The 24,220-nt window shown below is 54.0% G+C and overlaps 1 protein-coding gene across 4 annotated transcripts; it reads left to right on the top strand.

Moving 5' to 3' along the window:
• Positions 1–22,649, top strand: ATP8B2 (ATPase phospholipid transporting 8B2). 4 transcript variants are annotated; one of them, XM_021089757.1, is made up of 28 exons: positions 1–183; positions 2,615–2,682; positions 4,869–4,927; positions 5,308–5,421; positions 5,552–5,650; positions 5,917–5,978; positions 6,082–6,154; positions 6,428–6,498; positions 6,748–6,827; positions 8,036–8,194; positions 8,422–8,510; positions 10,083–10,279; positions 13,767–13,975; positions 14,848–14,891; positions 15,128–15,293; positions 15,441–15,629; positions 15,779–15,894; positions 15,981–16,145; positions 16,229–16,340; positions 16,489–16,594; positions 16,717–16,861; positions 17,017–17,200; positions 17,346–17,569; positions 17,840–17,923; positions 18,268–18,513; positions 18,666–18,804; positions 19,936–20,066; positions 20,545–22,649. In XM_021089757.1, the coding sequence occupies exons 2-28, from the start codon at positions 2,652–2,654 to the stop codon at positions 20,821–20,823; spliced, it is 3,573 nt and encodes a 1,190-aa protein (XP_020945416.1). In that variant the 5' UTR covers positions 1–183; positions 2,615–2,651; the 3' UTR covers positions 20,824–22,649. The 4 variants fall into 4 exon arrangements, with proteins under 4 accessions (XP_020945416.1, XP_020945417.1, XP_013852512.1 ...); XM_021089758.1 differs by lacking the exon at positions 1–183 and adding an exon at positions 423–538; XM_013997058.2 differs by lacking the exon at positions 1–183 and adding an exon at positions 1,128–1,145.

Genomic DNA, 24,220 nt, shown 5'->3' with positions numbered 1-24,220 from the left:
CGTCACTTCCGCCCCGCCGTGGCCGAAACTGACACAAAGTAGCGGGCCGAGGCCCCGGGGGGAGAGGGGCTGCTGCTGGGGGGGCGGGAGCCCGCGGGGAGCTGAGCCGAGCGCCCCCCGCCCCAGCCCCCGGCATGGGCAGGACGGGGCCGCCGGGGCGGGCGCCGAGCGCTGAGCGCTGAGGTGAGGCGAGGCGAGGCGGGGGCAGCAGCCCAGGAGCGCGGGGCCGGGAGGGCAGGGGCGATGCGGCTGCGGACGCGGACTCCGGGCTGGAGGAGCCGGGGCGGAGGGTGTGGGCAGGGGAGGCCAGGGGACAGGGAGTCGGAGCTGCGGTGAGACGGAGGAGGACCGGGAGTGGATGACTGGAGAGAAGACGGTGTTGGGTGCCTGAGGGTGGGGGGAGATTCTGGAGGCCGTCCTCAGGATGGGAGGGTGGGGTGCTGAAGGGGCGCGTGGAGACGAGGAAAGGGGCACAGGAGTGCGGAGGAGAAGTTTATGGAGCAGCGGAGAGAGGAGAAGCGCCCAGAGAGTTGTGGGGGTGAGAGGAGTACCCGGGTCCGAGGGTGTGGGTTTCTGGAGAAGGGAGTTAGGGATGTCGGCTTTGTAAGGTGACGATCTCTGTGCGTGCGGGAAAACCAAGGGTGCAAACCTCTCTGGGAGCTCAGAGCTGGGAGTGAGTCCTGGGTCTGTCCTTGGCGATGGAAGGTGGCCAGGTGTGGTGTTGGTGGCAAGTGAGCTGGGGGTCTTGGATTCCATTCGCTTCTGTTCCCTGACCTGCCGATAAATCCCTGCGGGTTTTCTCTGAAAAAAAGGAGTCAGTCTTCCTGGATTTGGGTTGGAAGGGAGCAGGGGCCAGGCCTAGAGGAGGAGCCGTTTTCCTTCGTGGAGCTTTGCCTTCTTCCCAGAGCTGGCTATTTTTATCCCAAATGTGGCTGCAGAGGGGGCTGGGGCAGGGTGACGGGGCAGAGCAACGTGGCTGATGGGCCTGGGTTCAGAAAAGCCAGGCTGTATGAGACTGGGAAGGAGAAGTGAGAGAAAGTTCCTGTTCCCAGGTCTCCCACCTCCCTTTTCCTTCCCTAATACGGCCCCCCAGAGGGATGAAGTCTTCAGCCAAGCCAGCTTTCAGCCTCCCCAGGGTCTTAGAGGTAAAACAACTTTCCTGGTTGGTGTCCAGGCTCCTGACTCCTAAGAACCCATGTGGCTCCTTCGTTAACTCTTTCTTTCTTAGGACTCAAACCCAGATCTTCAGGCTTAAAGCGATTCTTGATTGCCTCCCTTACCAGGGCGGGGCTGGCTTTGGAACTTGTGATGCCCACCCTTGCATCCTCTCTTTTAACCTCTCTCTCCTTGCCCCACCCTCCTATGACTCAGACTCTAGCCTGGGTGGAGACCCTGGCTGGGGGCCCTGGAGGAGGGCTTGGCATCTTGAAACGTGGTTGAGGTTTTTCTTCCTAAGCCAGGCACCCTTGGTTGCCAGGGTTGGGAAGGGTCAGAAAGGAAAAGGACTTCTGGCTCTGTATTGCCTGATCGGGGTTCAGGAAGGGAGTCTGGGTTAGTGCACGAAGAGATGGCGTGGGTGACAGGGCCTTGGCCAGAGTGTGTAATTATAGAGGTTGGGCAGACAGGCAATTAGTATCTCTTGGGGCTGACAGGCTGGCGGGGTGTTCCCAGGAGGCAGGAAACAGGGGCCAAGGGGGAGAAAGGCTTTCCATCCAAAGAAAGAGGAGGTGACAAGAGGAACCAGGACCTGGCTGGGAGTTTCTGGGATGAGGCTCTGTGACCCTGTCTTGTAGTCCAGGCCTTTTACCTTTTTAGGTGAAAGGAAGGACATGGGGAGATGGAAAGAAGCAGAGGCCCATCTGACTGATGCTCCCTGAACTTGCACCCAGTGCCCTACTGACTGGACTGGGCTTGGGGTGGGAGAAAGCTAGAGGGGTGGCTCCCCACTGGGGTTGAGAAGACCCCTCTGCTGGCCCAGAAGGGCAGCTGACCCAGACTGAGAGGAAGTGGTTTAGGGACTGTGTGCAGGAAGTGAAGGCCCTGCCTTTAATGTGAGCTCCCCTGGAGGAGGTGATAATGGAAGCCCCCAGTACTGGGGGGATGGGACAACTATAAGCTTTTTGAGAAGGGTGGAGCCTGCCCACCCTGTTTCCTGATGCTCTGCCAGGTGTTTCCTGGCTCATGTTCCCTCAACCCCACCCTTTGGTGGAAATTCTGCTTTTCAGTAAACACAGGAACCCACTCATTGCACCAGGAGGGCACATGGGGGCATCCATTGTCCCTGGGATGGGTACCTTGAGAGCTGTGCCCCTCCTGTCAATATCTGGCCTTTTCTCTCTGCCCACTTCCTTGCCGTGCAGATCTTGGTTTTTGCAAATCGTCAGTCCATGTTATCCAAGGTAGAGGCATTGGGGAAGGTGGTGGGGAAGTCTCCTCTTCTTTCTCGGGGACCCATTAGGTCAGTAAGAGCAAAATGTTGATGTGGAGTTTGTGGGAAGGCTGGGGGCGGGGCAAGGTCAGAACTGGGGAAGAAAACCTTCAGGAGGAGTCTGAAAAGGGGAGTGAAGAGTTACCCTCAGCTTCCTGACCTCATGCATGTGTTACCTTCCTGCAGGGTCTCCCATGGGATTGCTGGGACCTTGCTGGGTGAGATGGCACTGTGTGCAAAAAAGCGCCCCCCAGGTAAGACAGGCAGGAGGGGGGTGGTGGAGGGGGAACCCTTGGGACCTTCAAGAGTGGGTGTTATGGCTGGAGAAGCAGAGGGAAGAGGGACAACCGGTAATGAGCTGAAGGAAGGTAGATTGCAACCCTTATCCATCCTGGGAGGAGCCTTAGGAAACCGAATTCTTCCTCTTGATCCCTAAACGGGGTTCTCCCCCAGGAGGGTGCTTAGTACCTGCCCCTCACCCCTTAACACCCAGACTCTTATCTTGGGGCACCTGGAGCTTCAGCTCTCTGGTCTGGGAGCCCGGGGTCCTGTGTTCCCATCTTCTCCCCTCTGTCCTCACACTACATCTCCCCTCATTTTTCCCTATACGCAGGTCCTCCTTGTTTTCCTGCGGGTGGGGGCAGGGGGTGGGAGGCGGCGGGATGAGAGCAGTTGCCCGGGACAACACTGGCCGGCCCCTCACCCGCATTGGCCGGGCTGAGGGAGGCGGGGCTCCGCGCTGGCTTTCGCCTACGCGGCGCTGGCAGGAGGCTGCCCCTGCAGTCGGGGGGAGCGGGTGGGGGCGGAGCCCGGGGCGTGCGCGCTGCGTCCGTGGAGGGGGGTGGCGGGGGTATCGGCGCTGCTGAGAGCCGCGTTGCCGGGTGCGGGCGGCCACGAGGATGGCCGGGGCTGCAGGTGGGGCGCGCGCCCGACGGCCGGGGCTCCCCTCTGAGCGGCCGCAGCTCTTGTGCCTTCCTGGGGGGCCGCCCCATCGGAGCCGCTGAGGCCAAAAACAGACCGACAGGCAGTCCGTCCTTCCCCGCTCAAACTGGGATCATGACGGTCCCCAAGGAGATGCCCGAGAAGTGGGCCCGGGCCGGGGCGCCCCCCACCTGGAGCCGAAAGAAGCCCTCTTGGGGGACAGGTAACGGGAGGCAGCGACTGGTAGCTCTCCGAGCCCGAAATTTTCCCCCTCCCACCCTGACATTCTCTTGTCCTGGGCCTCCCCCAGCCTTCTCTGATCCTCTCCTCTCCAGACCCAGAGATCTGGGCTCGGGAGGGTCCCGTTCCTACCTCTCCCTTTGCATGGTCTTTGGTGACTGCGCAGGCGACTCAGCCTGAGGGGGTCTCCTCTGGGGAAGTTTTGGGAGCAAAGTGACCGTGCAGGTTAGGAGCACTCTGGGTAGGCAGAGGATGCCGTGGTCTGAGGTTTTGTTAATGCAGTGTGCTCTGCAGGGGGCTTGGGAGGGAGTGTGGGAAGGCGCCTGGAATGCTGCCTTTGGCACCAGGACAGGTTTGTCATTATGTTTACTGCCTAACCAGAGCACCCCCCTTTTTGGCCTCTGGTCCTGACCACAGGAGATGGCTGGAGAAGCTTTCCTAGGACACCCCCATGTTCTGGGACCTGAACTTGTGCCTGCAGTCCCAGACGTGCCAGTGTTCAGAATAGGTGTAGCTCATTTGTTACTCAGCGACTGATGTGTCGTTGAGGGGAAATGTGTGCAGATGGCACAAGAAAGGATACAGTTTGGAGCAACTGCTTCCAGTACATCCCATTCCTCCCTCTTTCATCCCTGTCTCAGTCTGCGTGACCCATATCCACGACCCCCCCCCACACACACACTTGAAGATGAGCTTTGAAATAAGATGATGTCATTGTGGGCCAGTCAGAAGCTGCTGCTGGTGACATGTGACAAGCAGAGGTTTCTGTAGAGAGGACTGCACGTGGGGCTGGGATGCTGCCGCAGAGCAGTTTCAGGGCACGGTGACCCTCTGTCTTGCCACCCAGCCCGCCCCTTAGGTTAGGAGGAGGGCAGTACCGTGGCTGGAACTGCAGGGCTTCCCAGGGGAAGGAGGCTTAGTGTCTTCAGCCGTTGTTCCACTGGAGCTTCCCAAGATGGTTAATTCCTACAGCATTAATCAAAGGGATGGGGGAGAGGAACGGAGTGCCCCCAGTGGAAGACCTTGACAGTTGTTGGGGAGGAAAGGAGAAGGCGTTTTGTCCTGTCCTGTGAATGTAATGCCCGCAGAACCAAGTGGTCAGGCTGGTGGGGACTAGAGGGAAGCATTTAGTGACACCTCAGGTGTGGTGCTAACTCCTTAGGACTACTATGGAAAGAACCAAGGGCCCTCAGGAGAAACCGCACAAAGTGGGGTGGGTCTGACCAGGTGTTGGGCCAGGCCTCAGTTTGCTCCTGACTGTAGCATCATTCTGTTGCAGAAGAAGAAAGGAGGGCGCGGGCCAATGACCGAGAATACAATGAGAAATTCCAGTATGCGGTGAGTGGCTGGTGACTGCCTCTGCCCTCCTTCTGAGTCAGAAAGGGGAGAGGTGCAGGAGCATCCTAGGTTGGGATGGAGGGCCGACTGGGAGAATGCTTGCGGGGGGAGCCTCTGGGGGGGGTGTTGGGGATGGGGGGCAGCTTCCTTCCCACACTCCATCTGCTACTAGCTGAATTTTTCATGCCTTCACCTGTCAGTGAAGCAGGATACATTGACCCCCATGAGACTCCTTTCTCTCCTCCTTCCCCCTCCCACACCTGTGGTAGGTAGTTGGCTTTTGGGGACAGAGGTTTGGAAAGGGTAGATAGGTTTGGAACCAATCTGGTTCTGGGCTGAGGCTGGAGGCTGCCTCATTATCTTCTCTCCCACTGCCACAGAGTAACTGCATCAAGACCTCCAAGTATAATATTCTCACCTTCCTGCCTGTCAACCTCTTTGAGCAGTTCCAGGAAGTTGCCAATACCTACTTCCTGTTCCTTCTCATTCTGCAGGTAAGTGACTGGTGGTAGACCCTTTGCAAGTAACTCACAAGGCCAAATAAAGTCAAGGAAGAGAAAGGTGTAGAGGGAAAGAGGGCGTAGGATGGGGCCTCAGAGGTATGCATTCTCTTCCTTTTCTCAGTTGATCCCACAGATCTCCTCCCTGTCCTGGTTCACCACCATTGTGCCTTTGGTCCTTGTCCTCACCATCACAGCTGTTAAAGATGCCACTGATGACTATGTGAGTTGTTTTCCTTCTTAATTTATACCTTTCCACCCCCCACCCTACACCCTCCGACTCACCCTCCTGCACCCAGCACAATTCCTTGGTGACCTTTCCATCCCTTACCTAGTCCAGTTAGATCCATGATATCTTGGCTGAGAGTAGGGTGGGGGCTTCAGGGAGAGCATAGACCTGTGGACAGGTGGTACCAGCATGGGCTGCAGTCCACAGATCATCTAAGTTCCTTGGAAAAGGTGTCGTACCTTTCTTTCCTCTCTTTTCAGTTCCGCCATAAGAGTGATAACCAGGTGAATAACCGTCAGTCTCAGGTGCTGATCAATGGAATGTGAGTGCCTGTTGGGGACCGAGGGCCTTGGGGAGGAAGGGGGTCCTCTGGGAGCTTCTCTAGTTACTGACAGCCTCTTCTCCGTATTTTCTCATTGCCTCAGCCTCCAGCAGGAGCAGTGGATGAATGTCTGTGTTGGTGATATTATCAAGCTAGAAAATAACCAGTTTGTGGCGGTAAGGGACAAGGTGCCCCTCTAGGCCCCTCTCCCTTTTCTTTGGCAGAGAAGGCTGGGTCTTTCGTGATTGACTGTTGCCTCTTAAACACCCATGGAAGGAAACCTTCTTGAGAGGGAAGTTTCTGTGTCATGTTAATATGCCTCCTTTCTAGCCGTTCACGTGCCTTGAACTAAGCAAACCAAGAGTGCTTAGTGGAGGGAGGGATCATCACAGTGTCCACTGGGGGTGAAGGATTGGGTCTTTGGCCTTCTCATTAGGTTTTCTTTCTAGGCGGATCTCCTCCTCCTCTCCAGCAGTGAGCCCCATGGGCTGTGTTACATAGAGACAGCAGAACTCGATGGGTAGGTCCCATGTTCAGTGTCACCCTCTCCTTCTGCCTCCTGAGGGGTAACAGGCTTGTTTTTGAAAGAGGTTCTGAGGTCTGGGATCTGTGCCTTTTGGAACATTTAGGGGCACAGAAGGCTGTGGGAGTGTGGAAGTATGACCTCCCCTACAATGCGTGGGGACGGTGATGCTCCACCATCGGGTGCCCCCAGAGAGAATCTAGAGGAGAGGGAGGGAACCAGGACTCAGGAACACTGTCCTTCCAGAGAGACCAACATGAAAGTACGGCAGGCGATTCCAATCACCTCGGAATTGGGAGACATCAGTAAGCTTGCCAAGTTTGATGGTGAGTAGTTTTGGAGAAGCAGCTTTCAGGTAGAGGAGGCGGGTTTGGGTTTGGGGGTTTTAATACCTTCTGTTTTTGGCTTTTTATTGCTGTGATTATGCAGCTTCCTGAGGTTTTTTTTTTTTGGTGGGTGGGAGAGGGGGGTTCAAGGAGGTCAGAAATGCCAGGCGGCTGGCTGTCACTTTCGAATTGGTGATCATTTCAAGAGATCTTCATGGCTGAAAGCGCCTTCCTTGCTGTACATGTTGAGAAATTCAGCTCATTCTTATTTCTTTTTTTTTTTTTTTTGTCTTTTGTCTTTTCGTCTTGTTGTTGTTGTTGCTATTTCTTGGGCCGCTCCCGCGGCATATGGAGGTTCCCAGGCTAGGGGTTGAATCGGAGCTGTAGCCACCGGCCTACGCCAGAGGCACAGCAACGCAGGATCCGAGCCGCGTCTGCAACCTACACCACAGCTCACGGCAACGCTGGATCGTTAACCCACTGAGCAAGGGCAGGGACCGAACCCGCAACCTCATGGTTCCTAGTCGGATTCGTTAACCACTGCGCCACGACGGGAACTCCTCATTCTTATTTCTTATTCATATACACTCCTCTGAAAGACAAACTATGTAGCGTGTATGAGAAAAAGGCCTCCTGCCCTCCAATTCTGGCCACCTTAGGTAGCCAGGGTAACTGGCAGTTTCATGTGTCTTCATCCACACTTTTCTCTGTGTTTATACAGACATGTGAGCGTAGGTCAGTGGGGTCCTACTGTACGAAAACCTCTGCAGCCTGCCTTTACTTATTCAATTCATCATAGGTATCTTTTCACATTGTCAGGTAGAGAAACTTACGTCGTTCTTTTTAATGATGTGTTTCATAGAATTGATACATCAATTTACTCGGCTCTTCTCTGACTATGCAGCTGTTTCCATTCTTTTGTTCTTCAAAACATGCTTCAATAAAATTGTCATGAGCTATGCTGCCATTTCTGTAGAATGAGTCCCCAAAGTGGGATTATTGGGTCCAAGGTATGGGAACTTTTAATGGGAGTTGATGCTGCCTCATTCCTGTCCCAGAAAGTTGCGTCAGTTCACACTCCCACCAGCAGTGTGTGGATGGGCCCAGATCCTGACACTTTCCATCCTCAGCTGCTTTTTCTGTGTTGTTGTCTTTTGGTCAAGACACAGATGGCACCTCGAGGGGGGGCACTCTTGTCGTCCGTGCAGGTGAAGTGATCTGCGAACCTCCCAACAACAAACTGGACAAGTTCAGTGGAACCCTCTACTGGAAGGAGAACAAGTTCCCCCTGAGCAACCAGAACATGCTGCTGCGGGGCTGTGTGCTGCGAAACACCGAGTGGTGCTTCGGGCTCGTCATCTTTGCAGGTGAGCCTCCAGGGGTCCAGGGAAAGAGGAGTAAGCGTTGGTACCTGTACCCTCCATCAGGAACGGTGGTATGGCGTGTAAGGTGAAAACCCTCCAGACCCGAATCGAAGCCTCTTGTCCAGCCAGTGTTCTCTTCCACCCTGATGTCCCATAGCCTGGGGACCCTGGCAGAAGCCCAGAGGCAGATTTGTTATTTGGCTTGCCCAGCCCTCGCCATTCCTTTCCAGGTCCTGACACTAAGCTGATGCAGAACAGCGGCAGGACAAAATTTAAGAGAACAAGCATTGATCGCCTAATGAATACACTGGTGCTCTGGGTAAGGCTTCCCACATATGGTTCCTGCCCCCGCCCTGGGCAGGTCCCTTTCCGGCCACCTCTCCTCCCTGGTCAGTAGTCAGGCTTCAGGTTTTGGCCTTAAAGCCACTGGCAGGTCAACCACTCAAAGACAGTATTTATTTCAGGCTCCTTTTGGACTTGGAAGATGTTATTTTTAAAACCTTAGGAACGTGCATGAATCAACAACTTAAATTTAAGACAAATCTTTCCTTCTCTGGATTCCAGTTATGATGATGACTTAGTATAGCATGTGACCTTCTGTTTGCTTTTGCTGGGGACAAGGAGGCCTTCATGGGGATGGAGTGGGAATTAAAAGAAAAATCGCCATTTGGAGGACGGATAACGGGGTCTTTTCCTCTGACTTCCAAGAGCAGAGGATCCCAAAGGAAAAGTTTCTGTTTTAGTTTTTGGCAATTCCTGAATCTTTCTCTTGTTGGGCTAGAAATCTGAGCTCCTTGTCAGGCTCTCCTCCCCTTTTTGCACCCTTACTGCCTGCCCCCCACATGCCAGCTTGGGAAGGCTGGGCCAGCTTCTAGTGAGACTGTTTCCTTCCTAGCCTTAAAGGGTTTGCAGAAACCCAGCCGGAGAAGCTCTCAGGCAAAGGCTCTCATCGCCCCCTGGTGGTCCTTTGGCATCAGGATGGTTCCTGCTTTGTTTTAAAGCATCCAGAGTGGAGGCAGCTATGGAGATAGATGTCTGAAATCACATAGTGGTTTTGTTTTTTTGTCTTTTGGTTTTTTTTTTTTTTTTTATTTTAACCACCAAAACTTTCTTATGATCCTTCTTCAGGGACTGTAAGCTTTATAAGTTTTTTGACTATCAAGAAATCTACATTTATGATCCTGATTAAAAACTTTTTTTTAGCAATCTGTATGGGATAATGAACATGACAGAAACTTGGCTTTTTTGTTGACTTGTGGAGCTTAGCTCAGGTAAACGGATTCCTTCCAATAAGCTTCTTTGGTGTGTTGAAAGTAGTTCACCCCCACACTTACCATCTTTGAGGACTCCTGAGGGTTCTAGGATGTCAGAGTGGGAGCTATACAGCTGTTTCAGCCTCCCCAACATACAGCTGAGAAAAGCATCAGTGAGAAAGCCATTCGATGGTCGGTGGCACACTAGGACCTGTCACCAGTTCTGGGAGCTTCCCATTAGAGCATGCCACCATTTTTTTTTTTTTTTTTTTTTTTTTGTCTTTTATCTTTTGAAGTCTGCGTCTGCAGCATATGGAAATTCCTAGGCTAAGGGTCGAATTGGAGCTGTAGCTCTTGCCTCCACCACAACCACAGCAGTTCAGGATCTGAGCCATGTCTGCGACCTACACCACAGCTCACAGCAACACCAGATCCTTAACCCACTGAGCGAGGCCAGGGATCGAACCCACAACCTCATGGATACTAGTTGGGTTTGTCATCACTGAGCCACAACAGGAACTCTAGTGCATGCCACCGTTTTAAAGATACCTGAGCACGAGTGGTGGCCTTCAGGGATGCACTTGGTTTGGAGGGCTTCCTAAGCAGCAGCTTAGCCTCGGCTTCTCATTCCTCCATAGATTTTTGGATTCCTGGTCTGCATGGGGGTGATCCTGGCCATTGGCAATGCCATCTGGGAGCATGAGGTTGGGACACGCTTCCAGGTCTACCTGCCCTGGGATGAAGCGGTGGACAGTGCCTTCTTCTCCGGCTTCCTCTCCTTCTGGTCCTACATCATCATCCTCAACACCGTCGTGCCCATATCACTCTACGTCAGGTATGTGCTTTCTCTGCCCTAAGATCTCTCCAGGGAGCTCAGGTCATCCCTCGGCAAACTTCTCTTTTCTGTAAAGATGAAATCCTTTGGGTCCTCTTCTTCCTGTGCTGTGAGCATTTTATGTTCTCCATTTATCTTCGTGTGCAAAGCAAACTTCCTCATGGTTTCCTGGCACTTTGGATTGTATTAGAAAAAAAAATCATTGATTTATTTAGCACATATTTATCGCATGCTAGGTGCCATGGCACATACAAAGATATATTAGGAATGGAATTCCCTGGTGGCTCTGTGGGTTAAGGACCCAGCGTTGTCACTGCTGTGGCACAGGTTCGATCCCTGGCCTGGGAACTTCTGCATGCTTTGGGAGTGGCCAAAGAAAACAAACAAAAAGATATATTAGGAATGGATCGCCTTCTCTCCAGGAGCTTTAGCCTAGCCAGGGGAGGTAAATCTAAACATACTATAAAACAGCCCAGGGGACTATATCCAGTCTCTTGGGATAGGATATGATGGAAGATAATATGAGAAAAAAAATGTATGCATATGTATGACTGGGTCACTTTGCTGTACAGCAGACACTGGCACAACAATAAATCAACTGTACTCTAATAAAAAATAAAACATTAAACATATTCTAAAACAAAATGGGGTGTTCCCTTGTGGCTCAGTGGATTACGGATCTGCATTGTCACAGCCATGGCACAGATTTGACCTCTGGCCTGGGAACTTTTTTTGTTTGTGTCTTTTTAGGGCCGCACCCACGGCATATGGAAGTTCCCAGGCTAGGGGTCTAATTGGAGCTACTGCTGCCGGCCTACACCACAGCCACAGCAACGTGGCATCCAAGCCGCAAGTCTGTGACCTACACCACAGCTCACAGCAACACCAGATCCTTAACCCACTGAGCCAGATCAGGGATCGAACCCTCATCCTCATGGTTACTAGTCGCGTTCGTTTCCACTTAGCAACAGTGGGAACTCCTGGCCTGGGAATTTTTGTATGCTGTGGGTACAGCCAAAGTAAAAAACACAGCAGGACAAAACAGAACAAAACGAAATGGACACAAGTGCTGTGAAAGTCATTCTGCCTGTAGTCTTATGCTTTCAGGTGAAGCAAGGGGACAGACGTTTAACATAGCCTTTGGCTTCAGAAGCAGCAGACAGGTTGGGGAGGAGAGATGCAAACAGTTAAGAAACCGAAATACCATCAGTTCCGCCGAGATACCACAGAGGCACAAAGTGCCATGAGGGTTGGAAGAGCATTACTCCCCATGCAGTTAATCAAGGAGAGCATCTCTGAAGAGGTGGCTGTTGATCTGGGCTTTTCGTGGTGGCTGGGATGGGTGAAGGTAGAGCCTGGAAGAGAGGGCTGGAAACAAAGGCACAGAGTTAGGGTCCTTGGAATGGTTCTGGGACATTTTGGCAGGAGCAGGGACCATGAGTGGGGGGCTTTGAGACAGAGATGTAGAAACATAAGCTTGCTCCCAATTGTGGAGGGTCTTGAATCTTTGCCATTGGCCTTTCACTTAGTAAACCGTTAAAAGATTCTTAAAAAAAAAAAAAAAAATCTAGGACTCAGCGTGTTAAGAACCTGAGGTGTCTGTGAGGATTCGGGTTTGATCCAAGGCCTGGCTCAGTGGGTTAAGGATTCAGTGTTGCTGCAAGCTGTGGCATAGGTCGCAGATTCAGCTCGGATCCGGTGTTGCCATGGCTTCAGCTACAGCTGCTATTCAGCCCCTAATCCGGGAACTTCCATAAGCTGCAGGAAGGTACAGCCGTAAAAAGAAAAATAATAGTAATAAAATACAATCTAAAGAATGCTCTAGGAAGTGTTGGCTGGCAGTGGCATATGGCATGAGTAGGAGTAAGAGCACGTCCAGGATGGTTGCAGGAAAGAGAGTGTTAACAGGGAGAATGAGCAGGAAGGGGAAGCCTGCAGAGGAAGGAAGAATGGTGAGAAGCGAGATCTCTTTTGTACTTAGTGCCTTGCATTTGAGACAAGGGAAACTGTGACGTTGTTAAGGAAATACTTTACAGAGATGCTCAGAACTCTTCCCATGTGTTGATTTTTGTTCACCCAGATTCCCCAGGTAGTCCTCAGATCTCCCCACTAAGCCCTTGAGTCCTAGTGACAGTGAGTAGGAGTTTCTGTGCTGTGGGTGGACAGTGGGGCTTTTATTGAGCATTGGGAGGAGACTCAGAAGACTCAAGGTTTAGTCCTGCCTACTCAGTAGCCATGAGACCCTGGGCAGACAGTCACTTGGGGCCTTAGTTTTCTCATGTAAAATAGGAATAATAACACACCCCCCATCCTCTTCCTAAGGACATCTTGATATAAGGTACTAGCTTGGGAAATACATTTTAAAAATTAATTTACAAATTTCAGGTGGTAGCATGTTCATCCATATCAGCACAACTCTGGTTCTTCATTACTATTGAAATGTTTTCTTGTTTGCAATCTGATTTTTTTTTTTCCCATCTTTGGAGTGTGTTGTCCAAGTTTTGTATCCAAGTTCACTGGAAGCCCATGGTAGCTGCCTAAGAAAGTTTCTAAAATCTCATCAGGTTACAGTGTGTATGTTTGGGAGGAGGGCGGAGGGGAAGCTTGACCAGCTGAGAGGGGAAAAGGCCAGGAGGGCTTTTCCAGCCAGCTCATTTTTGCGTGGTAACTGGATCCTGACGGCAGCCTCAGTCAGGTTGGAAGCAGGATTCCAGATGTGGCCCCTTTGCTTGGCTGTGCTGGACCTAAACACGAGGCCCTTTCTGAGATGCTGACACCCATATCCCAAAGGTAATGCCTAGTACAGAAGACGATGTGAACAGCCCTTGGGATGTCGAGAACGTGTGCCATTGTAAATTGGCATCATTTCCAAGACGCTCGAGGCCCTGCTCTCTTCTGGAGTCAGCATCTCAGTCTGCCCCGTCTTCCTTCTGCACACCCTGGGTCGGGGCGTGGAGCTCTGAGCCGGGTGGAAGGAGCGTGCTCAGCCTGTGTGCGGGCAGCGAGGGGCGGGCTTCAGGGCCTCCCCGGGCTCCTCTCCCTGCAGGGGCATCTGTGTTGCTGTGGCACGTGCAACACCCTCATTTCTCTTTCTCTTTTTTTTTTTTCTCTTCCTTCCCTCTTGCACTTTCTCTTGTTTTCTCTGCATGGTTTCTGTATTATTAGTCCTGAGGTAAGAACTGGTTGAGCGCCTTGTCTGCAGTCCCTTCTCCTCTGCCTGTGCCATCTGTCCCGCCTGCCTAGGCCCTTTGCACCTTTTTTGTCCAGAGAGCATTGGAGGGTCGGGGTCGGGGAGCCCCTGCGCCGGCTGTGCGCGGCCACCTCCACCTTCAGGCTCTCCTTGCCCTCCCCCGCCCAGGTGTCCGTGCCCAGGTGTCTGCTCCGTTCTCGTTTCTCCCCAGGCGGAGGGCCTGCAGCCAAGGCCCGAGGGGTGGGGGGCACCTCCTCCCCTGCCCACCCCAAGCCTCATCTCCTGTCCCCTGTGCAGCGTGGAGGTCATCCGCCTGGGCCACAGCTACTTCATCAACTGGGACAAGAAGATGTTCTGCACAAAGAAGCGGACGCCGGCGGAGGCCCGCACCACCACCCTCAACGAGGAGCTGGGCCAGGTGGAGTACATCTTCTCCGACAAGACGGGCACCCTCACCCAGAACATCATGGTCTTCAACAAGTGCTCCATCAACGGCCGCAGCTACGGTATGGCTGCCCTACGGGGGCCGAGGGCTTGCGTCTCACCCGGAAGGATCATGCTGCTGCCACACCCACAGTTGTCTCGCCGTTTGGGTTTTACCCCTTCCCTCCTTGGGTCTGTGGGCCTTGAAAGGGTCTGCGGGGTGCCCCGGGTCAGGAAGCAGACGCTGACGGTGCCTCTCGTCTCCTCTGCCGGTGCCCCCACCCCGATCCCCCATCTCAGCTCCAGGTGGTAGGGGAGCTCCTTGGCTGTTTGAAGTGAAGCCCAAGACACTGGCCCCTGGGCACCCCAGCCAGGTTGGACCTTGTCAGCCCTGGCAGAGGGCTAGACTCTCCCCATGTTGCTGTCCAGGGTCCTTGTGAGTCTCTGGAATGTGACCGTGGGCTTTCTGGTGTGGCCCCGCTGCAGTGACCTTGTGGCTGAGCTGCTGGGATGGCTTGGGGCAGGGTGTGTGGGGTCGACTTTTATGCAGTGAGCCCCTCTCCTAACTGCTTTCTGTACTAACTCAGGCCTCATGGCTAGTGTGTAAGGCTTTGTTTGTTGTGGGTCTGAAGAGCGAAAGGCACCCAAGGGGGCCTAGGACTCCTAGGACTCCTGGGGGCATGGCTGTGGACTTGGAGCTACCCCAGGGGGGGAGAGCTGAAGTGGGGATGGTATCAGGGGCAGTGGGTGTTGGGCCCTTCAGTCCAGGGGTTCTGAGGATCCAGGGTGCCTGTGCCTCCTGTCCCTCAAGTCAACTGTGTGAATCGTGTGACAATGACGCAGCGGTTAAGGTTGTGGGTTCCAGGTGCCTGCAGGGGTTCTGTACTGGAGGCTTCTCCCCCTGCTCTGAGAGCTCCAGCTCTGACGTTGCTTCTTCTGTCCTGGCTGCGTGTAGGTGACGTGTTCGATGTCCCAGGACACAAAGCTGAATTAGGAGAGGTAAGGTCCAGCCTCCATAGTGACTCTATATGACAATAAACCCAGGGCCCCTAGCCATTGTGTGTCGTCTGGTCAAAAAATGGAAGCTGCTTGGAGGAGATGGGTGTTTTAAGGAACACTTGGTAGCAGAAGTGGGAATCTTGAGGTCCACAGTGGACAGGATCCTGGGGACAGCCCCTCCCTGGGAGGCAGTCTGGTGACCCCCCCTTTTCTGATTGCCCTGTTACCTGCTCCAGAGGCCTGAACCTGTGGACTTCTCCTTCAATCCGTTGGCCGACAAAAAGTTTTTATTTTGGGACCCCACCCTCTTGGAGGCTGTCAAGATGGGGGATCCCCATACGCACGAGTTCTTCCGCCTCCTTTCCCTGTGTCACACCGTCATGTCGGAGGAAAAGAACGAAGGTGAGCCAAGTGGCTGGCGTGCGCTCTCCCCACCCAACCTGCTCCTTTGTGCTTGGGCCACGTTCTGCAGTGCGGCTGCTGGGGCTTCCTGGGCAGGACCTGCCGCCAAGGGCTTGGCCACTGACACCATGTGTTCCTCCCCACTAGGGGAGCTGTACTATAAAGCCCAGTCTCCGGACGAGGGGGCCTTGGTCACTGCAGCCAGGAACTTTGGTTTCGTGTTCCGCTCTCGTACCCCCAAAACCATCACTGTCCACGAGATGGGCGAGGCCATCACCTATCAGCTGCTGGCCATCCTGGACTTCAACAACATCCGAAAACGGATGTCGGTCATAGGTGAGGCTGGGACCAGGGTCCCGGGGATTCGGGAGCAGCGTGCAGGCCCAGGATGGGTGCAATGTGCCGGGTGACCCTTGGTGTGCTGAGGTCAAGGGGCTCCAGCTGCCTGAGTTTTTCTGGGACTCTCTCCCCCGCCCCGCTCACAGTGCGGAATCCAGAGGGGAAGATTCGACTGTACTGCAAAGGGGCTGACACCATCTTGCTGGACAGACTCCACCACTCCACCCAAGAGCTGCTCAACACCACCACTGACCACCTGAATGTAGGTGTGAGGAGTCGGGGGCGCTGTGGTTCTGCTCTCCGTGCGGTGGGAGGGTGGGGGGCTGACCTTCTGGACTCCTTCCCTAGGAGTATGCAGGCGAAGGGCTAAGGACCCTGGTCCTGGCCTACAAGGATCTGGATGAAGAGTACTATGAGGAGTGGGCCGAGAGACGACTCCAAGCCAGCCTGGCCCAGGACAGCCGGGAGGACCGGCTGGCCAGCGTCTATGAGGAGGTTGAGAGCGACATGATGGTATGGGCTGCCGGACGGGCCGAGGCCGGGCACGAGGGCTCGTGCCTGGGACTCTCATGCCAGGGACCCTGTGGTATTTTCAGCTGCTGGGAGCCACGGCCATTGAGGACAAGCTTCAGCAAGGGGTTCCGGAGACCATTGCCCTCCTGACGCTGGCCAACATCAAGATCTGGGTGCTGACGGGAGACAAGCAAGGTGAGAGGGAGGAGATTGCAGGAGGGCAGAGGAGATGGCGTCTGGACACCCCCCCTTTGGCTCCTCACGTGAGCCTCGGACGTCGGGCCAGAGAGTGCGCTGACCTTGTCGGAGGCCCGTCCATAGCTCCTGCGATCTCTCTTGGTAGAGACAGCCGTGAACATTGGCTATTCCTGCAAGATGCTGACGGACGACATGACAGAGGTGTTCATCGTCACTGGCCACACAGTCCTGGAGGTGCGAGAGGAGCTCAGGTAAACAGGCCTGAGGCAGGTGGATGCCCGCACTGCACGCAGGGGTTGGGCAGAGGCTCCACCACTGGGCTTGAATCCCCGCTCCTACCCTGGCAGACAGAGGTTTCATTTCCCCCTCACAGGAAAGCCCGGGAGAAGATGATGGACTCGTCCCGCAGCGTAGGCAATGGCTTCACCTACCAGGAGAAACTTTCTTCTTCCAAGCTCAGCTCTGTCCTAGAAGCTGTGGCTGGGGAGTATGCCCTGGTCATCAATGGGCACAGCCTGGTAAGTGTCACCATCCTATGCGTGGCAGTATCTTTTCAGAGAGCAGCTCTTAGATCTTACCTTGTGTCCATTTGCCTGGACTTCAGAGAAGCTGTGGTCTTAAAGAGTCCCTCCTGAAGAAACCTGGGGCTCTCTCAGTGCTCTCTGTGTTCCAGGCCCATGCATTAGAGGCAGACATGGAGCTGGAGTTTCTGGAGACGGCCTGTGCCTGCAAAGCTGTCATCTGCTGCCGGGTGACCCCCTTGCAGAAGGCACAAGTGGTGGAACTGGTTAAGAAGTACAAGAAGGCTGTGACCCTTGCCATCGGGGATGGAGCCAACGATGTCAGCATGATCAAAAGTAAGTGTGGTCACGTAGGTGTGTTGCCTGGGCACTGGGGCAGGGAGAGGGGCCCGGGGAGGAATGATGGGGATGGAACCATAATGTGGTGAGGTTCGGAAGTGTGTGGCCATCTCCTTCCTCTTGTCATCTCTTGTCTCTGCAGCGGCTCACATTGGTGTGGGCATCAGTGGGCAGGAAGGGATCCAGGCAGTCCTGGCCTCCGATTACTCCTTCTCCCAGTTCAAGTTCCTGCAGCGCCTCCTGCTGGTGCATGGGCGCTGGTCCTACTTGCGCATGTGCAAGTTCCTCTGCTATTTCTTCTACAAGAACTTTGCTTTCACCATGGTCCACTTCTGGTTTGGCTTCTTCTGCGGCTTCTCGGCCCAGGTAGTGAGCTCCCCGGTTCCCTGGCTTGCCTGTCCGTAGGCTCCCTGAGGACGGAGATTGTGTCTGTCCTATTCATCACTTGGTTCCCTTAGGGCCTAGCTGTTGTCTGATGCGTGCATTTTAAAAAATGCTTATTGAAGGATTGGAGAGGGAGTCCCAGAAAATTCCTTAAGCCTCCACATATGCCAAATTGACTGTCTGCCTCCGCCTGAGGTGCCCTGTAGAAAGGCTGTGAGTTCACTCCTCTCTTGCTCCCTGTTCTCTTTCTAGACTGTCTATGACCAGTATTTCATCACCCTTTATAACATCGTGTATACCTCCCTCCCAGTCCTGGCTATGGGGGTCTTCGATCAGGTACGGGGGAGCTCGATGAGCGTACGGGTTGGGGAGAAGGACATTGCTTTGAGAGTCACCTGGTAGTGGTGGGTGTGTGGCACTTGTGCCCAAGCCTGTGGTCCCTGAGAAGGCAGTTCTTTGGGCTGGGCAGGGTGTGGCTGGTTCTCCCTCTCAGCCGCACCTGCCCTGTAACTCCCCTGGGCCGCCGAGCAAAGATTGATGAGGGGTAGCTGGCTTGAGATTGGGCTTAGCTGTTGAAGAATTTAGAGAAAAGGAGGCAGGGATGGAGTCTGCCCTTGGCCATCCTGAATTAAGACGACAGCGTCTGAGGCCTCCCGTGCCATCCGGCCCTCTGCCCACAGGATGTCCCAGAGCAGCGGAGCATGGAGTACCCCAAGCTGTATGAGCCAGGCCAGCTGAACCTCCTCTTCAACAAGCGGGAATTCTTCATCTGCATCGCCCAGGGCATCTATACATCCGTGCTCATGTTCTTCATCCCCTATGGGGTGTTTGCTGAGGCCACTCGGGATGATGGTACCCAGCTGGCTGACTACCAGTCCTTTGCAGTCACGGTGGCCACGTCCCTGGTCATCGTGGTCAGCGTGCAGGTATGAGGTGATCCAGGAAGACCCCGCACCTCTGGAAGGAGTGAGCCTCCTGTCCCTGGGGCTGCCCTGAGCACTACAGTTCTGTGTCTGGGAGGGGGGGACGGAGTTTTGGGGAGATGCTCCTTCTGCCTGTGACAACTGTTTTTTTGCAGATTGGGCTGGATACTGGCTACTGGACAGCCATCAACCACTTCTTCATCTGGGGTAGCCTGGCCGTTTACTTTGCCATCCTCTTTGCCATGCACAGCAATGGGCTCTTTGACATGTTTCCGAACCAGTTCCGGTTTGTGGGTGAGTCCCCGTGGCTTCCTCTTGAATCAGTGAGGAATCCCAGCTGTTCTGGAACTAACAGGGTAGGTAGGTGTTTATTCAACACTTATGTGCCAGGTATTCCGCAAGGTGCTGTGGGAATCAGGTGTATCTAACCCAGACGCTGCCCCCTGGAGACCTCCATATTCATGAAAAGGAAGAATAGCCCTGCCAGGCGTGGGAGGCCAATGGTCAGCAGGCTTCACGGTCCCCGAAATGACTATGGGATGGTCCCACAGAGGGGGCTGCTGAGAGTGCAGCCAGAACTGGGGAGCCAGATCCCATGTCAGAGAGCTGGAAGTGTAAGAAGGCCGGTGGTTTCTAGGGAATAGAGAGTGCTCCAGCTAGGGTGAGGCAGGAGTACCCACTGAGGAGCAGTGGAAGAGAGGCCAGGAAGGCAGGCCGCTTGAGGTGCCAGAATGCCAGGCTGTCAGGTTTGCATTTGACGTCCAGGAGTGTCTCTCGCTCTTTTTTAAAGGACAGAGTGGAGAATGGCATCAAAGGATTACTTTAGAAAGATGAATGTTTCAGTGACCGCCAGTGAGGAAGCTACTGTAGCGATCGAGTGCAAGACTCTTCAGAACTGGTGCAGGGGCTGCGTGGGTGGCCAAGAGGGGCTGGTTGGGAGGTATGAGGTGAAAGGCTGATTTTCCAATCTTGGCATCTGTACTAGATCTCTTCATTCACTCATCCAGGGGGCATTCAGTCACCACCCTCCTGGATGCTGGGGCTGCAGCAGTTAACAAAACAGGCAAAATCCTTGCCCTCTTGGATCGTATATTTCAGTAAGAGAGACAAATAGGAGTTCCCACTGTGACTCAACAGGATCAACGGCGTCCCTGGCCTGGGACTCCACGTGCTGCAGGGTGACCAAAAAAAGAGAGAGAGACAAACTATTTACAAGTTAACAGATATGAATGCCAGAAACTTTTAAGTCCTATAGGGAACATCAAGCAGGGGTATTCCCTGGTGGCTCAGCATGTTAATGATCCAGGGATGACATAGATTTTGAGACTGAGGAAGTGGGGCTGCCAGAAAAAGAAATGGGAAACCCAGGGGGCTGCCCTCCGCCTGCTTTGTGACTCGTGAGACCGCTGACTCCTCTGTTCACAGGTAATGCCCAGAACACCCTGGCCCAGCCCACTGTGTGGCTGACCATCGTGCTCACCACAGTCGTCTGCATCATGCCTGTGGTCGCCTTTCGATTCCTCAGGCTGAACCTGAAGCCCGATCTCTCGGACACGGTGAGAAGCTGGGCCGTCTGGAGACGGACGGGGTGTCTGAAAGCATCTGGGCTTAAACATGCCTGAGGCTGCAGTGTCTTTTTTTTTTTTTTTTTTTTTTTTTTTTTTTGGTCTTTTTAGGGCCGCACTCGATGCATGTGGAGGTTCCCAGGCTAGGGGTTGAATCGGAGCTGCAGCCGCCAGCCTGCGCCAGAGCCACAGCAACTTGGGATCTGAGCCGTGTCTGTGACCTACACCACAGCTCACAGCAACACCGGATCCTTCACCCACTGAGTGAGGTCAGGAATCAAACCCGCGTCCTCCTGGATGCTAGTTGGGTTTGTTAACCACTGAGCTATGCTGGGAACTCCAAGGCTGCAGTTTCTGCTAAGTGTGTGGGTGTGGTCCTCAGCCCTCCCCTTGGGCAGGGGCTCTGGATCCCTTCTCCGTGGAGATACTGCCCCACTAACAGGCTGCTTCCCTCCCGCTGCCCCGCCAGGTCCGCTATACCCAGCTGGTGAGGAAGAAGCAGAAGGCCCAGCACCGCTGCATGCGGCGGGTGGGCCGTACGGGTTCCCGGCGCTCCGGCTACGCCTTCTCCCACCAGGAGGGCTTCGGGGAGCTCATCATGTCTGGCAAAAACATGCGGCTTAGCTCCCTGGCGCTCTCCAGCTTCACCACCCGCTCCAGCTCCAGCTGGATTGAGAGCTTGCGCAGGAAGAAGAGTGACAGCGCCAGCAGCCCCAGTGCAGGGGCTGACAAGCCCCTCAAGGGGTAAAGGCTGGGACAGGGACGCCCCGTGCTGGTGATCAGCGCACGTGGGGCTGGCCGGCCACCGAGGGGACAGCGTCTCGGAACTGCGGGTCCTCTTTCCTTGCCTAGGTCCTCATCCCGTCTCCCCTGTAGACTCTGTCCTGCTGGTCCCTCTAGGAGCCACGGGGGCGTCCCCAGCTGAGGGTCCTCCCAGCAGCTGGGAGGGTGGAGGGGGCAGGCCCCAAAGGCAGAGTCGGGGCTGGGCATTGGGAACCAGCCCCAGTGGGGGATCAGATGTGGAACCAAAAACAGAAGAAAAAACTGTGAGAGATTTTGTCTGCCTCTGCCCTGCCTGGGAGTCCACAGGGAGACGATAATCTCTGTATTTTTTTACTCCCGCTCCCCAGAGGGGCCCCAGAGCCCCCGTTCCTGAATTACACAAGAATGTATCATGCCGGGAAGCCAGAGACCTGCTGGGGCCCTGGGCCCCTCACAGTGTGTGTGTGTGTGTCTCTCCTTGATTTGTGTTTGTGTCCAGTTTGGTTTTGTCTTTTTTATTTGGCAAGTGGAGGAGGCCTTTGTGTGACTTTTATGTCGTGGTTGGTGTCTTAACTCTCCTGGGGGAGAGGAGGCTGGCACACACGGGTGTCCCAGCCTGGCTGGATGTGGAATGGTTGGGGAGGAGCCCTCCAGCGGCTGATGCCCGTGAGGGACAAAGAGGCCGACCAAGGAGGGAGGTGCCTGTCAGCCAGAGTCTACAGGAGGGTCTGGTCCTGTCCTTCCTCACCCTGAGAGTGAAGTGCCACCCCCTCCCCAACACGTGTATCTCAACTCCTGGATTCCGTAAGTCCTGCTGGTATTGGGCTGGAGCCTGGGAAAGTGGCCCCATCCGTCTCAGTGACCTAAAGCTGGGTATGAAATGTAGGCCGAAAAACATGTTCTTTAATTTTAAATTTAGACCCAGGTTCATTAGCAGAGTCCGTCCCGACTTCCCTTCTCCCTCCTCATTGGTGTTTTCCTGCACCTGCCCCCCAGGACCTGAAGTGGCCCGAAAGGGGAAGCTGAGCACTGTGAGGTGAGGCTGAAGGGAAGCTGACCTCTGCTTCTCCCTTCTGGTAAACAAGGGGTCCCACCCGCTCCAGGCCTGTCATTGGGCAGGAGCTGGGGGGTCTGGTGGGGGCGGAGCAGGGGAGACGGCCGCTCCGCTCCGTGCCCGGCTTAGTCTGCACAGCAGAGCCTGGGCTCGCCTGTCCTTCGTCTCCATCTGCACCTAGGAAGCTCTTCCCCAAGTTCGGTGTCTCCCAAGTTGGCTGCCAAATCTGTCTTGGGAAGAACTGCTTCCTTGTCTTTGGTAGTGGAGGGAGTTACTCAGGAATGGTGTGGAGCTGGGAGTGTGGGGTATGGAGATCTCAAACGGTCGACGTGGGGGTCCCAAGGGAATTGGAGGTGGGTCGTGGTGAGGCGGGTGGGTGGGCAGGGAGTGGGGGCGGGGAAAGCGTGACAGGGAAATTCCTTTAGGCCACACGGTTTACAAACCCAACATCATGTCTGTCTGTGTGTCTCTCAAGGTGAGAGTCTGATTTTTATACCAAAGAGGAAAAGATTTTTTTTCATATTTGGTTTGTCTATATTATATAAATATAAATATATATATATATATACAGTTATATATATATTATTTTTTTGGTTCTCTCTCATTTTTTAGGGAGGGAGGAAAGTACCAAGTTGCATTGAACTGTAATTAAGGAACATTCTGTATAATTTATGACACATTTCTATACTTGCAAAAATTATATCATTTTATGGATATAAGAGAAAAATGCCTTTTTATAAAATTCCGATTTCTGAGAAGTGTGCAGTTTGTCTCTTTTCTGAGGTTTAACCAAGACTGGTGGTAAAAGTAAAGACAGAAACTTTCTTAAATGAAGGTGAGTGGGTAGATATGGGCAGAAGTGGAGACAACGGGGTCTGACTGGTGGGTAGGGCCGCCCCTCTGTCAGCACACCTCCAGCGATCTGAGCTTCAGCTGGGAGATGGGGCAGGGGGTGGGACTGCGGCAGGTCACGGGACTCTGTGTTCAGCTGGGTGCTTAGGACCTTGACCGTTTGCTTTTCCAGGCACAAGCCAAACTCTCGTTCCTAATACGCACTAGACAGTTGGGTATGTGTAGGGAAGAAGCACCAGGTAAATATTTGATTTTTCCTTTTACCCCCACCCCTTGCCTTTCCCCTTGGCACAGGTCTCAGCCTCCCATCTTCCTGGCTTTTCACAGAACTAAACATTAAGGAGCTTAAGTGTTAGAGAGCAAGACTGCAGGAATTGAAGTTTAGCAGCTAAGGTGAGCTTTGCTCCTGGGGTCGGGGAACCGGGGAGAGCCCAGGGCTAGCACAGGACTCTGATGTCCATCTAACCCCCCCACCCCCACCTGTCCTCTTCTGACCTCACCAGTCCTTTCTGTCACCATCACAATCCTTCCTCTTCCTCCCCTTCTTCCTTCTCAAAAATAGACTTCCAGGTAGATGCTTAAGCTTGGAGCAAAGATGTAGACATCAGGTCACTCTTCCTCTTAATGAGGAATAGTCCCGGGCAAGGAAAACATACAGACCCCAGGACACCACCTAGTACCTACCTCCATACAGGAGGAGCCTGTCCAGGTGCAAATCAGCATTTCTCCAGGGTCTTTCTGGACCCCTAAGTCTCAGGCAGCAAGTGGTCTCAATCCCCCCACGTCTAGAGCATAGAAACAGGCTTTAGTCCCTTGAGGCTGGTTAGGCTCCCAGCTTTCTTGTTCTTGTCTCCTTTACCCAACCAAGGGCTGATGCCCCCTGACCCTGTGACAGCTACTTTGCATCCTCAGCCCTGCTCCTCATCCCCAATGCTGACTGCAGGAGAGGTTTCAGGGGGTGGAGGCAATGCCCTTTAACTAGGGAGAGCATGTTCTCCCTACTCCTCCTCAAATGATGGGGTGAGGTCTCCCCTCTCCCAGGATCCCACTTTATGCATCTGAGGGGCAAGGCCCACGTGATTTTTTTTTTTTTTTCCTTTTTTTCTTCTTTGTCTTTTTGCCTTTTCTAGGGCCGCTCCCACAGCATATGGAGGTTCCCAGGCTAGGGATGTAATCAGAGCTGTAGCTGCCGGCCTACGCCACAGCCACAGCAATGCAGGATCTGAGCCGCGTCTGCGGCCTACACCACAGCTCACGGCAATGCCAGATCCTTAACCCACTGAGCAAGGCCAGGGATCGAACCCGCAACCTCATGGTTCCTAGTCGGATTCTTTAACCACTGAGCCGTGATGGGAACTCCAAGGACCGCATGACCTTTCCTCTCCTGCCGCCTCCAGACGTGTTTTCTTCCATCTCTCTGTAAGCCTGAGTCTGAGTCTCCTGCCGCTCAGATAACCTTCTTGTTCTCCTTGATTTC

This window comes from Sus scrofa, chromosome 4, assembly GCF_000003025.6.
Source record: "Sus scrofa isolate TJ Tabasco breed Duroc chromosome 4, Sscrofa11.1, whole genome shotgun sequence".
NCBI lineage: Eukaryota > Metazoa > Chordata > Mammalia > Artiodactyla > Suidae > Sus > Sus scrofa.
This window is presented reverse-complemented; position numbering and strand designations above follow the sequence as displayed.